Source organism: Cupressus sempervirens, chromosome 7 (genome assembly GCF_028749045.1).
Source record: "Cupressus sempervirens isolate cs-2001-9-10 chromosome 7, ASM2874904v1, whole genome shotgun sequence".
In the NCBI taxonomy this organism is placed as follows: domain Eukaryota; kingdom Viridiplantae; phylum Streptophyta; class Pinopsida; order Cupressales; family Cupressaceae; genus Cupressus; species Cupressus sempervirens.
Window position 1 is genome coordinate 786,901,932 of NC_143124.1, and position 18,926 is coordinate 786,920,857.

The 18,926-nt window shown below is 34.8% G+C and overlaps 1 protein-coding gene across 2 annotated transcripts; it reads right to left on the reverse strand.

The window, feature by feature from the left end:
• Positions 1 to 2,441: 2,441 nt before the first annotated feature.
• Positions 2,442 to 9,320, reverse strand: LOC149549706 (polygalacturonate 4-alpha-galacturonosyltransferase-like). Of its 2 annotated transcripts, none has more exons than XM_089792992.1 (10): positions 8,349 to 9,320; positions 6,593 to 6,624; positions 5,633 to 5,692; positions 5,408 to 5,551; positions 5,099 to 5,255; positions 4,927 to 4,967; positions 4,389 to 4,723; positions 3,882 to 4,239; positions 3,211 to 3,798; positions 2,442 to 3,081 (listed from the first exon to the last, which is right to left on the reverse strand). In XM_089792992.1, exons 1-10 carry the CDS (start codon positions 8,491 to 8,493, stop codon positions 2,806 to 2,808), a joined length of 2,136 nt encoding a protein of 711 aa, XP_089649118.1. In that variant the 5' UTR covers positions 8,494 to 9,320; the 3' UTR covers positions 2,442 to 2,805. The 2 variants fall into 2 exon arrangements, with proteins under 2 accessions (XP_089649118.1, XP_089649117.1); XM_089792991.1 differs by having other exon boundaries at positions 5,099 to 5,258.
• Positions 9,321 to 18,926: the final 9,606 nt, after the last annotated feature.

The following is an 18,926-nucleotide window of genomic DNA, read 5'->3' on the forward strand; positions in this document are numbered from 1 at the left end:
CTACATCCACATTTATTATATATTAGCATTCAATACACACACAATTACATATCTCCCATCTCTAATTTCTTTCTTTCTTTTTAACAGCAATATAGGGGAAGATGATAATATATGAACAACGAAGAAGAAGAAACAATCATTTTCATGTTAGGCCAACTTGTCATATATTTCGTAATACACTCTTCAAAGGTATTAATTGCATCTTCCTGAATTTCATTTCTTTAGTGTTGCTCTTGAAAAGAACCCTTGTCATTGAAAATACTAATCGACACACATTTCCATACGACATTTGGTCACTGTTATAATTTTTTTATTTTATCATAGAGATTTGAATCTGTGAAAAAAAAGGTATGAACATGCTAACCAATCTCACCTTCTACAATTACGCCCATTCCTATATTTTCATTTGTTAAATTTACACACCTCACATGCTAATTTATTATTTAATACCATATGATTGTTAATTTGATTGCTTTGAACTTTTATTTTTTTCTCCCTCAAATAATAGTTCATGGATTCTAGAACTTCATTTTTACAATTTAATGACAGATTTACAATTTCTTACTACACGTATTTCCTTGCAAGGTTTCTGACACATGATGTGGCTCTTGATTGCGTGTTGTGTCTCTTAATCGTGAAAATAAACAATGCAAAACCCTGGATAAAATGGTTCCATACAAAGATGTCTGTATTTGACATTATGTTTTGTACTTCGATTTGTTCAAATATATGCAAACAAAATAAATTGCTTTCATATCACTTATACCAAAACATTAAATTTAACATTATATACTTTGGCGTACTTATTGCAGCCTTACGGTGCAATCTCTAGCTTATTGTTTGTTGTCAATGTTCCTATATACTTCACTTTACACTATTTATTACTAGTGCTTGTCTCTACACAAAATGTGGCTTATTCTATGTCAAATGACTAGTCAGATTCAGTGCAGGTAGCATTTCAACTATAAGTTGCAGTCTTAGCTTTGTTACAGTATTGGCTTTCTTGATGTTTCTTTTTGCTATATGCTAAAGCAAATATCAATGTTGATAGACAATCTAAAATGTCTTACGCATATCAATATACTGAAACCTTGGAGGCAGATTGTGTTGAATATTGAAGGCCAACAGTCACGTGAAGTGTTTTCCCTCCTTTTTATTGTGTTTCTTCAGAGTCACGTGAAGTGTTTTCCCTCCTTTTTATTGTGTTTCTTCAGCTGATCATTTGTGATCTATAGATGCTGATGGCATGCATTGTAAACTCATTCTATTTTTCTCCTCAATATAATTCCTCTGCTCTCAGCGTGGACGTAGCCACGATTTGTGATGAACTACGATAAACATCTATGTTTATGCATCTTGGTATTCTGTATTTTTCTTTTGTTTATGCATCTTGGTATTCTGTATTTTTCTTTTGCATTCTTTATTAATTTACAGATTGAAATTTATGTTTATGCATCTTGGTGTTCTGTATTTTTCTTTTCCATTCTTTAGTAATTTACAGATTGAAAGCTTTCTTTTTTATTTGAGCATAACATTTGAACCAAGTAGTTCGGTGAAATTTTAGTCATCCTATACGATTAACAACACCGCGGCAGGAGCATTAGATGAATCTTTTTTCTTCCTTATGTCTCCCCAATTCATACTCTTAACCACAAGCGGTATCCCTCCCTCAAGGCTGAATTGATTTTGTATAAAATAATTTGTATTACACTTACTTATATTTCTTGTTTTTGTAATAATCAAATTTTCCCTTACATTGCTCTCCTTATTTATAATTCATTATCTCTATAATCTGTTTTTTCCCTTTCACATATTTAGTTGTTATATTAATGTTGAGTAATATAAGGGAAAATTTGAGTATCACAGAGAAAGGATTACAAAAGCAATTAAAAACAATAATGAATTATAAAATAATTCTCATTCATGTTTTTCCTCTACTCATCAAACTCCCCACTTTTCATATCTCCATTCCAGTCTCAGTTTTCCTATATATCCCAACTACCCAATGATGGAAGCAGTACTGCTTGAAACGGACGGGTCTTTACCAACATTTAATTAGCATTGTTATCCTTTAAAGGGCCTACAGTTGTTTCCTCTTTAAATTTTAAATTTTGCTGGTTGGAAGGAGATGCAAGTTTCAACTACAATTTTTGTGATAAGTACATCCAAACACCAGTGACTGCAACATTCCTCATGACAAACAATACCTTCTAACTCTCATTTCAACATTTGTGGGAATTTTTTCCCAATTGGAAAAGAATAGTTATTACAGAATCAACTTCTCTATGTATTCCAGAAATGAATTAAATTCGTGAAAATGCCCTCTCAAACTAGAAATTGGTTTGAATGAGACGTAAGTTTCAACTACAATTTTTGTGTTAGGTAGAACAACACCAGCAATTGCAACATTCTTCATGATAAACATTACTCTCTAACTCTCATTTCAAGAAATGTGGGAAATTTCTCCCAATTAGGAAAGAATAGTTATTACAGAATCAACTTTTCTATGTATTCCATAAATGAATCAACTTTGTGAATATGCCCACTCAAACTAGATGTCGATAACTTGATATCTTCAAATGAATTACACAAAAGCCTTCCCATCTGATGCAGCTTTAGAGGCTAGTAACAACCTTGCAGAACCAAGAAAATTTGGCTTCACAATGGATATTTTTTAATATATCAGTTAACTGATCATTAAATTCCATGTACAAAAGAATGGAAGAAATCATGGCCAAAACTAAAATGAATAAAGATGATGTTCCACTCCAATTGATATATATTGGCATCAATATGGAAAATCAACTACTCATTGATATTGCACTTTTGCAAATAAGGATGATCATATTTAACGTATCTGGTCCAGTAAGGCCTATACTTGAGCATCGCTATCTCCAACCAAGGCTTCATGTTTCCATTATAGTGAACAACAGCTGCATTTTCAATTTCAGATATCTCTACAGTAGGATTGTACCCTAGCCCTAATACATGCCAATTACTATTCAGAGGATGGGTCAACTTGTAAAATGTGATCAATCCAGGAGGCAGTGTTCCAAGCTTCCATAACACTCTGTCTTCATTCTGTATCAACCAAGAGAAACAGATCAGAACTAGGCATGGACAACAAGAAAAAGATAAGAAACAACTCCTAAAGATAACGTGCACAACAGTGGAAAGGTGTATCAAATATCCCAAAGCAAAAATACTGACCATATCTTGCCACTTGTGGTATATTCCAGTTATGTCGCGTTTCTTCCATTCTTTCAGGTCAAAGACATTCATCCCATATGCCCAACCACAAGCATTAGGATCAAAGTTCTGGGCTATATGGGGATTTGAAAAATTCAAATATTTGTCATAGCGATGGAAACTCTCACCACAGGTTTCGACAGCCCCATTTACCTTTCCTTGCAGGTCAACAGACCACAGTGGAGTCAAATCCTTCTGCACAACAATGTCGTCATCCAAGAAGAGGATTTTATCCAGCTTTGGGTAAACTTGTGGTAAATAGAATCTAAGATGGTTAAGCATAGAGAGGTATTTTGGATTTCGGTACTTCAAATTGGAAAATCCCGCTGCAAGAGTAGTTGGATTTTCTGCCTTAAAGTAATATTCCTTCATTGCTGCAGATTCAAGCTGCCTAAGAACTGGACAATAAGAAGAATTAAGCCATTTGAAATCATCAACATTTTCAACATGTACTGTAGCTTTGCCTGGAGGGTTATTCAAAAACCACATCTTCATAGCCCCATAATTCAATCTATCTGTGACTAGATGAAATACATGTTTTTCAGGCTCCTGAAAACAAGGAGTATGTAAGATCAGTATCAATAATTGTAGGATTCCCAGCACAAAGGATATCAATAGGCTAGCATTATTACCTTTGCATTCAGTATTGTTGAATTAACCACCACAGATACAGCTAGCACATTGTCAGAGAATAGTGCATAATGATAGAGATTAGGATCTTCCAGCCTGTCTTGGTTTGGAAACTCTCGTTCTTCAAGTGGAAGCAAGTAGTAGTCAATCGTCAATCGCATTGACAAACAGTTAACACCTTTTGGAATAGTTTTTGCTGCAAGTTGACTCAAGAATGTACTCTGCTTTTTCAATGTTCTTACTTGTTGCTCTGCAGACTGAAGCATGGCTCGCAACTTTTTGGTTACGGTAGCACAATCATATAATTTTTCTCTGGCTCTAGACAGAACCTGACCCATTGCCTTGATTTTCAAAGGTGCACTGGAAAAATGTGTAAAAAGAGTGTTGTTTATTAAGATCAATAAATATCTAGATCTCAAATCCCCAAAGGCAAAGTAATCCTGTTTAATAAAATCAAACTCAATAACAAATATGCTTTTTAATGTTGTAAAGCTGGAAACTATTTTTACCTGTGAGGCAGTTCTGAATCTAAATTCACTTCACCCAGTACACGTTGGCTCTCCTTACTTCGCTTCATTAACTCATCATAAATATCATGGCTATTCCTAGACCGTGCAATGCTTGCATATACCCGAGCCATAATTATTTGATCTCTAATCAATTTAACTGTGGAATCTGCATTGTCATTCTCATAGTCACGTCTCCAAATGCTGTATTTTCCCAGATATGCTGAATCCACTGCTTTAGATGTTGTGATAACTGCATTTTCAATGTTCACTGTTTCTCCGTCATCCTGATGAATGAGATCAGCCACTCTTTTCTCTCTTCTTTGCTGTCGCAGTTTCTGCAGACAAAGGACTTCCATTAATATAACATGCATCCAAAATAGAATCTACTGTGGGCAACTTTGAACAGATCAAAAAAACAATCCCAAAAGAAAACCTCTGAGCGATTTAAATTTCCACTTTCAAAAGAGAACTGCCAAGGTCATAATCTTGGACAAACAGAAACTATGTAACAGAAAAAGGACAGAAAAATAATAGTTACCCTGCGTTGAAGCTTTGCTGGATTATCTCCAATTGAATAGTCTGCATTAACCATTATTCTTGGTTAAGCCAAAATTGATGTACAATAAAGGAGCACCAACCGACACCGTACGGAAGCCAGCATAGAGTCAACCAATACGAAAACTAACTTCGAAATTTTATACCAAACTTACTAGCAATAGCATTAGCCAGTGATTCATCCTTTCCCATATTTTCTTCCCCTAATGTGTTCTCTCTCGCACCCTCTGAATTTTGCTCCACTCCACTCTTATAGTGGACACCACTCTGTCCGGAGACAGTCTCTTGCTCATCATTATCAGTTCTTTGCCTCTGCTATTCGTAAATGGTCAGATACAAATATTGTCCCTGTTGGCATTAGTCCTTACTCTTTACGTTATGCTAAGTATTCCTAAATGATCAGAACTAGAAGTGAAGTTGTTCAAGGTAACAGTAAAAAAGATCACATTATTCCTACTCAATACCTGATTGGACTGCCTCTCACCAATGCTTATTAGATCAGTTGGTGTCTCAAACACCCATGAAGAAGATAAATCAATTTGGCCAACACGATTTAGGTTTAATAATCCAGAGTCATCAAGTGTATGTGCTTTAATGACCTCAATCACCTGTTCAATAAAATAATTTCAGTGGATGAGCAAATGTAATAGGTATAACTGCAAATAGCAGGATAAAATTTGTGTACTTGCCTCCTCAGGAAAGAGATTTTCTATCTCTTCTAAGTCAGTCAGCTTCCTCCAGTCTCCTGTCTGCCTCCAAATATTTCAAATACAGATCATTAGAATTATCGCCATTAGTTTAGTCCATTAACAATTTTCTGTCCAACATTCTATATTCCTTCCCTCATTCTAGATTAGACTTTCTGCAACAAGATAAAAAAAATATGAAATCATACAACTAAAATATAATACAAATGACCCAGAATCTCAAAAGGTTTAGAAGGCCAGTATAAAATTTTTAAAATACTAAATCTACTCAAACAAGAAAATTTGTAATTTTATTTGATTTGTAGGTAAATTTTAAGGAATCTAAAAGAAGGGGAATAAATAACCTTGTATACTAAATAAACACAATCCAGTAACTATTCAAATATATTTATTATTTTACTTCTAAATTCTGGCATTTTACCAGCCCAAAATGATGACTTTGGAAGCTAATAACTAAAAGGTGTGGCAACTACCAAATAGCTCACCCTTGCTAGTAATTTATTTACTTGAAACTAAAGTTTTGACATGATGCTCGCCATCAGGTTCTGGTCAAGTGCTTAGGACAGGGCATAATCATTCCACAAGACCCAACTCTATGGCCATAGGGCGGCATAATCATTCCACAAGACCCAACTCTATGGCCGTAGGGCAACCATACATCTTGAAATTTTTACCAGCCAACTCAGCAATAGGACTGATAGGTGATTTATCCCCACTAATGGAGAACAGAGTACTACAATCTCCAGGTCTTGTAAAGTTTTCAAGTTCAATACCATTGGAGGCAGAGACAACTGAGGCTAATTATTAGCATCTAGCAATGTTAAAAAATCACAATCCCAAAATCTCAATCTGTGGCTTCTATGTCCAAAAGCTCCGAAATGAAAACATGCAATGTTGCAAAAATTAATTTGAAGTGCAGTTTTGTACAAAACATCAACATACCTGGAGCTCTTTCTGAAGAAAATGCTTGTTACCTGTTGAAGGAACAAACATAACAGTATTGTGAAAATTACAGACTGGAAGAATAATAAGCTAAATTATTACTGTAAATAACACTGGTGTGGTGAAACATCTTTTTGTTAGTGGAGAGAAATAATCACCCAGAAACCAATTAAAGATAAATCATAAAGTGGTGCTTGAGTAAATGCTTTACTATTTGCACAATGTATCAGAAGTCAGGAGCCAAGTTATTTATTCAACCTAGAAAAAGATTGCATGTTAAAGCCTGAAAGCTGAAACTGAGAAGCACTTGTTCCTAATGGTTTACAGAGAAAAGTATAAATTGATTAGAAAGAGATTAAAATGATTAGAGCAACAGAAAAAATGTAAAAGATGGTAATAGAGAATTCACCAGTGTGTAAACAACAAAAGAGATTGCAAATTCAGGAGCTTAACTCACTATTAGGTAGGCCTTACAAAGCAGAGCTTAAGCTTCAGAAACCCAGGAGACATGATATAGTGTTTCAATTAGATAACTTAATATCCAATATGTTGGGAAATGGCATACCCAATGGACAATGCAAGGTGATACAAGTCCCAGAATCTAAAGGTTTCAAAGAGAATGTAATTTGACAGTTGATTCAAATTATAATTGTGCAATTTATCAGACACAACTAAATTTAGCTGTTGCTCCCATATATGTAAAAGCACCACACAATAAGGCCCAATTAAGATGTTGGAAAGGGTCAAATACTTGCTTCTGTGATAAAAAGACAAAATTAGAAATACTAATAACAAGGCAGGGTGGTCCAAGTACCTGAAGCTAAAGGTAACAGAGAGACTGTAAATCGGTGCACTAGCCATATATTTATGCAATTTACCAGAAACTAGTAAGTTTAGCCATTTCTTCGATAAATAAAAAAATTGAAATTAAAAAAGCCACATGATGAGGCCCTCAACAAGGTGTTGAAAGGATCAAACACTTGTCTCTGTGAAACTATAACTGATAATAATATTGATAAAATTATAATTCATCCCACCAAGGAATATCAGTGGTCACTGAGAAAAAAATGGCACGCACTCTGACTCGTTAGGTTTTCAGAAAACAACGACTAAAACAGAAATAAAATACTTGCGGGCTATCTTATTTCTATTGGGCTACAATAATAACCAAATTGAAATACGAAGAAAAAAGATTATATAAAGCAGTGCTTGAATCATTTGGTTTAACGCTAGCATAGTTTATCAGAAGCAAATTTGGTCATCAATTCCTTTAAAAATGGTGCACAGTGAGGCTTCTGTAGGGTTTCGGAAAGGGGAAATACATATTTATCGCGATTAGAATTGAAGACAAAATTAAAAATATGACGATCAGTTAACACTCAAAGAAACACAGAGAACAGCACATGATCAGGCACACTTAAGGTTTCACAAAGGTGCAAGTAATTATTTCAGTGATTTGCACATAGAAATAGAACAAACCAGTATAAAGTGCAACCTTTAAGAAAAAAAAGAATCGCCTCGCATAGGTTGCAGAAAGGGAAACACATTTGTCCCGATGATTGAGAGATAGAATTACAGAAAAGATGAAAAATATTACAAACAATTACCGCTAATATAATCAGAAAAAAATATATACATATTGGGACTTGTTAAGGGTTTCAAAAAGGGAAAAAACATTTGTTCAATTGTTTAAACAAGAAATAGGATAATGTAATGTAATCTGTAACGTTTCAAATGGAATAGGAAAAAGACTTGCCTCTGATAGGTTTCGATTTGTCTCCCCGGCTTGCAAAAAATAGCAGAGTCAAAACAACTAAGATCACTAGCAAGCTTACAACAGGTACACGATTTTTGCCGTTTCTAACACGGTTATGAATGAGCGAACCTTTTCTCAGTGCCATGGCACCTCCAATGCCTAACAAATGTCACTGAAACCAAATCATTAAATGATTGCATCAGCAGTCTAATTTCTTCGAATGTCCGTCCGCAGAATAACCCAGAAACCAGATCCGCGTTATGCACAAATTCGTTAGAGTCAAAGGAAGCCAAATCTTCAGCAGAGAGCCAAATTTAAAGCTGAAGTCGATTACTAAGGTCGAGGCACAAAATCCCGAACTTATATGCTCCTCCACTTTTGTGAAAAAATAAGTCAGGAAAACTCTTAAAAGTAAATTTTAACGCGGCATTGAAACCGGATACCAAATATATCGATATTTCCGAGAGACAGCTCCGTCTTCAGTTTGACGACACAATGAGGTAATAAAGAATTTCAACACCGTTCGATCAATCTTAGTATTTAATAAATGCACACGCGCCGCCGCTAACAAAAGTGCCAAATATCACGGATACAAAGTTGTTATCTCCTCAAGTCACAGTCAACAACAAAAGAACCAGGGCATTTAGCCGTTGCTTCTTTAATGATCCCTTCCGAGTCTGAATCTGCTTCTTGCTATATTTGTCAGGAGCGGAAATAGATAGTCATCGCATAAGCATCGGAACAAACATTTCTACCTACTAAATTCTGCAAATGAGAGGTCAAAACTTGGCTAAATCGATCGTTCCAGTATACAATCTCGGAATCCAGATTGCCGAATGCTGCAAATCTTCAAATCATTTAGTCCTAAACCCTCATTTTCTTCAAATGCTTTTATCTTTTATCATTTTTTATTTTGGTTGAGCTTTTATCTTTCCCAGTTTTCCTCCGTTTTCTCATTCCTCAGTTTTCCTTGAATTTCGAACTTCCAAACGTTGCTTTATTAAATTTTGGGCGAAAATGACAGCTGGCAGGTGTACACGTGGAATACCGGTTACGGGAGTCAGAGCTACCGGCTACAGCCCGTTCCCTTGAATTTCCACTCTCACCCCTGCCACCGGACTGACCGGGCCAGGCTGGCATTCGTTGATTCTCACGTGCCAACCTGGGACCCACTACGATAATTGTTTTTCTTTTTTCTATTTCCGTTTTTAATACCAATTTTTATATAAAAAAATTCCGTTTTTTAAGGCCCTCACGAAGCAAAGTAGTAAGTACTGACTCGCAGAGTACTTGTAAAATATTTGTTGTTTAAAATATTCGTTGATGGAGATATTCAATGAATATATGTTTGAAAAAGACCACAAAATATATTCTAATCGTCCCCCGAGTTTCGCAAGGAAATGGGGCCCACGGCCCAAGTATGGGACACATTTTGTCATGCAAAACGACAAAAGTGTCCGTTAGGGGAAAACCTAACAATCTCGGCACCTGACGAATGTATGTCATTGGCTCGCTCCTTCTTATCAAGTTGCAAAGGAATATTGACCCTCGGAAAAATTGGAGGCATAAATTATTTATCAAAAAACTAAAAATGAATTTTTGTTTTTTTGTTTTTTTTGGATAATTAATGTAGGATATTTTGTTTTGGTTATTCTCTATTCAAAATAGTCAATTCTGCATAAGTACAAATTGGTAATGACTATTTTTTTTCATTTTTAAAAGTATTATGGAAGTTGATTACAATGATTAGACTATTACCCATCCAAAAATTAGAGTCATAATTTAATTAGTTGTGGTTAATCTCTATACAAAATAGTACATTATCAAGACATTTCATGTTCTTAAAGTTGATTATAAGAACTAGACAAGTAGAATTGGAGTCATAAATTAATTAGAAAAAAAAATACAAAACTAGAACCATAGAAATGAATATTAGGTTTTTTAATTTATTATAATCAATGCAAGATATTTAGTTTTAGTTATTCTTTATACAAAAGAGTAAATTCTAAGAAAATACAAATTGGTATAACTTAATAGGTTATTGTGGAAATTGTTTATGAGGATTAGATGCCCTTGAAAAATTAGAGCAATAAATTTATTAATTTGGACTTTAGAAGTACAAATTGGTATAACATAATATGTTTCATAAAAAAAAAAAAATTTAAAGCATTGTGGAAGTTGATTATAAGGACTAGACCAATAAAATTTGGCAAAAATGTGTGAATGGGTTTTTCTATAGATGTATATGGAGGTGTTGTTTTGTGTGGAGAATAGGGAGACGTAGAGATATTTTTGAATTCAATGTTATGAATTTTATTTTGTTTTAGAATATTTGTTAATATATGTGTATGTAATGATTACTAGAATGGTGGCTTTGTGTGTGTAAAGGTACATGTCAGGTCTGTTTAGATGGGGGTTGGTAATTGGTCTACAAAGGGACAATTTGCTATTGCGGAGTTCATGTATGGGTTATTTGAGGGAGTTGTATGTGAGGAGGGGTGATGTGGGGTTGGAGGCCTTGTGCCTTCCTTGTATATTTTATCAGTGGCAAGGAGTTTGAGCTTTGGTTCTAAGGATTTTTTGCAATGTTTATTCCATTGGGGGGAGGATTTTCAGGTCTTAGGGATTTTTTGGGAGGAGGTTGGGAATTTTATTTTAAAGAGTTTGCATGTCTCATCTCATAGTCTCTTGAGGTTCAGTAAGCTCTGAGGTTATGGATGTCTCTAATCCATCTATTTTTATGCATGCAAGAATTAAGAATTGAATAAGAGTTTCGACAAGGATGATGCCTCTTAAAAGGGTATTATGAAAAATCAAGAAAGTGAATGGATGGTTTGAAACATATCAAGAATAACTTGTCTTGGTTATTTAACTAGAATTTGTTGCAAATGATTTTACTTATTGGAGTGATCATGCTCTTATTTATAAATTTTTGGGGATTTTTGTTAGATTATGGTGACTAATCAGGAAAGTATTGTACATACTTCATAACTAGTGGGGTTCAAAAAAAATTTTGGGCTGTGGCTGACGTTGTAGCCGACATATTATGGCCGACATGTTGTAACCCTAGCGACACTATATGAAAAGCCCTCCGCTTCAAACAAGGTATTTCTCATGAAACATTTATTTAATATGTATCAGAAGGTGAGTTATTCTTTTCTCAAGACCTTCGGTTGTGAAGCTTTTTCTCATATAGACTCTGAAAATAGAACCAAGCTAGAAGCTAAATCAAAGAAATGTGTCTTTGTTGGATATGGCATTAATGAATTTGGTTATAGGCTTTGGGATTTTGAAAATCATAAAATTGTAAGAAGTTGAGATGTCATATTCAATGAGAAAGTGTTGTACAAAGATCTGTTGCAGCAACATGAGAAGAAAGAAGATGATTATGTAGTGTTGGATGATACTCCAAAAGCTGATGTTCCAGCCATTCCTCATGATGTGCAACCACTGCAACAACAAATACCACACACACCAGTGAATGTTAGACGATCAACAAGGAAAATTAGACCTCCACAAAGATTTTCTCCCTCTTTGTATTCTATTTTACTTACTAATGCTAGTGAACCTGAAAGTTATGATGAAGTTGTGCAGGTGGATACTAAGATTCAATGGGAGTCTGCAATGAAAGATGAAATGGACTCTTTGCTAAAGAATAAGACATGGGATCCATGCAAGTTGCTTGCAGGTAAAAAGGCTTTATAGAATAAGTGGGTTTACAGGTTGAAAGAAGAGGAAGGAGGTCAAAAAAGATTTAAGGCCAAGTTAGTTGTAAAAAGTTTTGCACACAAAAAGGGAATTGATTTTGATGAGATATTTTCTCCTATTTTTAAAATGACTTCTATTCGTATTGTTATAAGTCTTGTGGCTACTGAAGATTTGCATTTAGAGCAGTTGGATGTTAAAACAACCTTTCTTCATGGTGATTTGGATGAAGAAATATATATTTCTAGGTTACAGAAGATTAATGCTCTATCCACTACAGAGGCAGAGTATGTTGTTGCTACAGAGGCAGCCAAGGAGATGATATGGCTTCAGTTCTTCTTGGAAGAATTGGGACATCCTCAAAAGGATAATTATTTTTTCACAGATAGTCAGAGTGCCATTCATCTTTCAAAGAATTCAGCTCTGCATTCTAAGACCAAACACATACAGTTGCGGTACCATTTCATTCGGTCAGTTTTGGAGGATGGACAGTTAAAGTTGGATAAGATCCATACAAATGACAATACAACAAATATGTTGACAAAGGTTGTAACAAGGGAGAAGTTGAACTCCTCTTCAACTTCGGTTGGTCTTCTAGACTGAACATGAATAAAAGAACAACAGAGTCCAGGGTGGTTTGATCCAATGGGAGCCCCATGTGGTAGTGGTATTGCTACAGGATCAGTCTCCAAGTTGGAGATTGTTGTTTAGTGTGGAGCCTGATCATTCCCCAAGTGGGAGATTGTTAGATTATGGTGACTGATCAGGATAGTACTGTACATACTTCATAATTAGAAAATTTTGTGGCCATGGTCGATGTTGTAGCCGACATATTATAGCCGACATATGGCCAACACGTTGTAACTCTAAAACGAATAAAATACTTGTATAAAGGGGTTTAGGGTTAGGTATTTTCATGATGTTGTGATGCGAAATTGGTTCTTGCGGCAGTATTGAGCTATAAGGGATTATAGACTATAATAAGGTTGTAATCACTGGATTGTAATAAGATTGGACTTGTTGTTTGGTGGACGTAGCCCAGGGATTGGGTGAACCACATTAAATCTTGGTGCCTTGTGTTTATTTCTGTGTGATCTATTATTTTCTGTTATTGGTTATATTTGCATGTAGTTTTTATTTTTGTCTGTGGTTTATCCTAACAATTTTCCTTTCTTTACCTATCTTGGATGTTGATCTCTAAGCCTTTGTTGTTGATTAGTGTCCCAACTTTTAGTCATTTGCAATGCATTTACTAGGCAAGATTACAAGGTCATCACTACGACTGAGTTATCTAGTATCGACCGAGCATACAACACTTATACTAAGTGAGATAGTGATTGTCAAGCATTTAGTAGAGATCGAGCAGATATGTGAGTTGAGGAATATAGTATGAGGTGAGCAATATAATGGAGACCAAGCATATTAAATGTTATTAAGAGCCGAAAAAATAGACATGTAGAAGTCAAGTAACAACATGAAGGACCGAGCGTTAGAACATTCAAGTGCTAAGTAATTCAATTTTGATATACAAGTTTGTAATGGTACAAACTCATATATAAACTGTTTTGGTCAACATTTCTATGACATTTAATATTTGTAGAGCTAGAACATATGTTGGTTATGCATCATTACATAAGGTAATGATCCCTAGGCATACAATTCAACCAATAAGAAAAAGAGATGTAAATGACAAAAGATGATGAAGTTTAAGTTGTTGATCAAGATCTAGAAACTTCACATGACATCTATTTAAGGAGGAGTCTAACCCTAGAATCATATACAATGACAATGTGTAAGGAATATGTACAAGTGAAGGAGTGAAGTGAAGTTTCAAATGCAAATCCAGTAGAGAGCAATTAGGGTGGTGAAGGACTGAACAAATTTATTAGATTAGGAGAATCAGATTAGAGATAAAGGAAAGAAGATAACTAAGATCAACTTGCAGAGAAAACCGAGGGTAAGGTACTGAATTAGTTATTTTGTAATTGAGATAGTCTAATTCTCTTAAAAAAGTGGTCCTAATAGGCCTATGTAAATCTCCTAACATAGTCCTTACTTTATTGTGAGTGTAAAATCCTTTAACAAGGTGAGACCTAATAGTCTCTTAAGCTTTTAATAGGGTAGACACCTCATAGGGTAGATCATATCTTATGGTCAAATATTATAACCTTAATAGGTTAATTTTATTGTTGCAATAGTGAAGATTTGTGGGTTTCATCCCCACCCTAGTTTTACCTTCATCTTGAAGTGTTTCTGGTTAACCAAATCATTGTGTTATTTGTTGAATTGTTATGGATGTGATATATTGCATTTATGTTTCAGTATTATAGTTTTATTAATAGATCTATGAAATGATTTGGATATGAATTAAATGAATTATTTTTATGATAAAAGTTTAAGATCCTAATTCATCCCCCCTCTCAGTATCTTGTTTCCCATATACTTATTTGAACAATTGGTATTATAGTTAGTTCTCTTGTCAGGAATGCTAACAAATTGAGAGGATAAGATCATGGAGATGGAAGTGTATAAGTTGGGAAAGGTCATTAAGAATCAGATGATTGAAATCTAGATCGGGTTGCAACAATTGGAAACAACAAGAGAAGAGTTAAGGAAATCCCTAAAGAGAATAAGAGAGATGGCTATACAACTTAATGATAATCAATACATAGAAGTTGATACAAAAGGATTTTTGGAAAATGGAAAGACCAGTAACAAAGATGAAGCAATGACCAAATTGCTAAAAAAGAATAGTTCCCTAGTGAAGGAAGTAAAAGATCTCAAGACAGAACAAGAAATTTAATCAATTACACTTTATGAAGCTATTGAACAATGTAAGAAACCAATGGAAGACAAGCTCATGGATGAAGAAGACACAAGGCAGATATCTAGCAGACTTGAACAAACATCACTTGAAGTTTAGAAGCTTACAAACAATCATCTTGACATGATAAATCAAAAAGTAATTGCAAATCAGGAAGAAAATAGAAAGGATGTAGAGATCACAAATCTAAAGTTACACAATGAACAATTGAAAAATGAGTTAAGGCATGAAAAGGAACTCATGGAGATGATGAACAAACCAAATAAAGCAATCAAGCATTTTGAAGATATGATGAAATCACCCAGAGCAAAAGGCACCTTTGGACTTGGATTCAAGCAATACTCAACTATTGAAGAAGGAGAATCATCCAAAAGTGGAGAACAAAGGAATGCAAAATCCAAAGGCAAACCTACATGTTATCACTATGGGAAAATTGGACACACAACAACTAACATTTGCAAAAGCAAAAATGGTAAAAAAATCCCTAAACCTAAGCCAAGTGATAATTGTCTAAATTGCAAGAAAACATGAGATCAAACACATGAATGTAGATCAAAGAACAACGATTCAACCAGAAAGGTATCTAGATTCCAAGGACATTGCTATAATTGTCAAAAATATGGACATAAATCTTATGAGTGCAGATCTAAGAAGAAGTCACACTGGTCAACTGAGAAACAAACTCATATACAAAAGAAAGGCAACTCCTACAATTGGGATTATAACACATGGTATAGTTGTCACTATTCTAGAGAGTATGGAAACATTCCAAAGAATTGCATCCAAAGACACTTTAGAGGAAATTAAAAGAAATGGCTAAATGGAGAGATAGTATGCTTTAGTTGTCTCAAAATTGGACACATTTGTAAGAACTATAAAACTAGGACACCAACACCAAACAATGGAAATGACAAACCAGAAGGAAAGAAGAAATGGATAGAGATAGTAATCTAGATGGAAGCAACAAAGTAGAAGACATTGTTATCATCCTATCTAATAGAGTAGGTGATCACACCACATCTAACTAAAGAAAGAAGGTATGTAGGAATAGTGTGCTTAAAGCTATATTGTACATCTGTTCCTAGCATAGAAGTAGTGCTAGTCCATATCTACATAAATTAAGATGCATTGAGAACTATTAAAAGTAAGAAATTAGTAAGTATCAAGCATCAGTGGTACAGTCTATATTGATTGAGCCTTGCGGTATAGACCGAGTGATGAGAAAAAATGCTTACTGACCAAGTGAAATGGCTATGACTAAGTGAATAATCTTGGGCAAATTAAAGTGTAGACTGAGCTAGCTATCATACAATATCCGAGTATGAAGACATTAATTGCATATCTAAAATGAAAAATTGAAGGTATTTATCAAATTTGGACATTCATTTTTGGCACACCAAGCGATCAGAGAGCTCATGAGAAGATTTATGTGGCAATAGAAGTGACTTTAGCAATCAGAGCAAGGAATGTCAACAAGTTATGAGAAAATTTATGAAGTGAAGTAAGTATTACTATCATTACCAAGCAAAGTATTTAGTGAAGGTATTATGTGAAAAGATTTTATTGAAAATCCTAGTTCACAATGAAGTTTGGTAGTGAAATGGCAAAGAATAGCAATGCACAAATCATTAGGAATGATCGGGGACCTAAACCAAATTTTAGAAATACAGTTAACATTGAAACCCCTATTGATGATATTGGAGCATTGTCATCAATTCCACCCAAAGTCTTGATTGTTCAAGATATCAGATCATGTTATCAATGGAAGATTGGAGAGATTGGAGATTAAGAAATAAGAGCATCATATGAAAATTTATGCATTGATGGAATTTTGAAAGATGAATTCAAGATCGTTGCTGACAAAGGGCTTATCCGTGCTCTGGGTTTTTCTAAAATTTTCAAGCTTGAATGGATCAAGATTGTGCTCAACCGAGTGCATAACATGAAAATATGGTTGGAAGGGGGACCAATAAAAATAAACAAGGAAATCATTCGAAGGGTAACTAGGTACCCTAAATTAGATCAACCAAAGAGCATAAGGAGTGGAACCAAGAATGAGATTGAAAACCTTGAACAAGGATGTACATTTTGAGAAAGATTCATTCACCCAAACGATAGAGGATGAAGTCACACTAAAAGAGCAAAAGGCCACTTAAGCTCTTATTCAATTACCAAGTGCAAAGGCTTCTGAACCTACACATGTTACACCTATTCAATAGGTGATATCTACACCAATGCAGTAGCCAAAGGAGAGATCAAGTGGAGAGGGGAAAGAATTGCAACTATCACTACCGAGTGAAACACCCTTCAGATCTTAGGATGTGACTCATGCAGAGCATGATGATGATGAGGTAATTACATTACCTAAATATTATTTGAACAATCTTACATTCGAGAAAATGCAAGAATTACAAGTCTTGTTGGGCTGTAAGGAAAAACAAGAACAACTGAAAATAGAGCAAAAGAGAATGTTAAAGAAAAGGTTATTTTAATTTCATTAATTAAATTTCCTTTTCTCCCTTCTTAAGATTTCACTTTATGCACCTTTTTCATTCATATTTAATAATTAATTAGTAATTATTAAATAACATTTGCCTTTTAGGTTACCCTTTTCAAGTTTCAATCTCCTACTATAAGGATAGATCGTTTGAAAGTATCTTGTATCTTTTTCATTTCTAAGAATACAATTTGCATATTTTCAAAGCAAACCCTTGCCTCCTCTTGTCTTTTTCTTCTTTGTGATAGGTTTTTACATGCAGGTATTTGTGGATTTGTATTGCGTATTGCTTAAATCCTTCATGGCATCAGAGCCAGATCTATTGTAGCTTATTCAGTATTTGAAGAAAAAGGAGAACAAGGGTTTAACAAATAAGATATGTTATTTTTCAGGTATTTTTTGTGAAAATAGGGGGTCTCTAAAATTTAAGGCACTTTTAGGCCAAATCAACCTAACGGTTGGATTCAGAAGGTGTCAAGACCCCTATTTCCATATAAAGTTTGTCCATTTTCGACAACATTGATCCGAGATGCAAAAAAATTGCCTAGCAAGGCGTACGACCTCTTGCACGCATTACGAGGCAATATTTAAAAAAAATGCATTCACCGATAGGCCCTCTTTTGGTGCTGAAATTACCTTTTATGACCTATATGGTACCTTTTGGCACCGAAAAGATGCCTTTCGAGACGGCTGCTCCCACCAACGTCGATTTTCTTATTTTCGGTTGCTGCCACCACCGTTGACACCACCTCCGCCAGTGTCACCACCGCGTGCACCACCATTGCCACTTTTCTCCACCTTCACCCACACTCTTCTTTGGCAGGTGGCTCCACCACCGCACCACCGGTGGTTGTGGTGATATTTTTTTAAATAATTTTTTTATTAAAAAAAAATCTTTTTTATGCTCAAATGGGGGCCCTGTCAGTGTTTTTGAGATATCTTGAGCATATGTGGGTCTTTATTTGATTTGAAAGAAGTGTTAGAAAGATGGTTCTAAGATAAAGATGATGGAGTAGAACTTTTTTGGATTTTTTTCCAGTTTGGTACCTATTTTGGCGCTTGAAGTTTGTTGATGACTTCTATCTTCTGGGGGGCACAACTTCTTCATTATAGCTCCATTTTATGATCCAAAAAAAGCACTAGAAAGATCTTCTTGAGAAATTTCTAGAATCTCTATCATTTCACCAGTATTTTTTACCAAGAATTTTTTATTTATTTTTGAAGGTTTTTTGCTCTTTACTCATTTATGCATTCCTTCTAGTAGTTGGGGTTTGATTTTTGCATTGTGGGGGGTGTTTTGTCATATTGTTTTTGCTATTTACTAATGTAAACCAGAACTAAATTAAAAACAATTCAAAACCTTCTAAAACAATGGCCAAACCTCTTCTTGTCTAGAACTTTTGACCCCTTATAATTATCACACATGGACGACCTTGATGACATGACTTCTCTGGTCAAAAGGGTTGTGGTCTTGTTTAGATGAAGTGTAGCTAGTTTTACAAAGGACCTTTGAGGTTATGTAACATAGTTTCAAGATGCATGAGGTAATAGG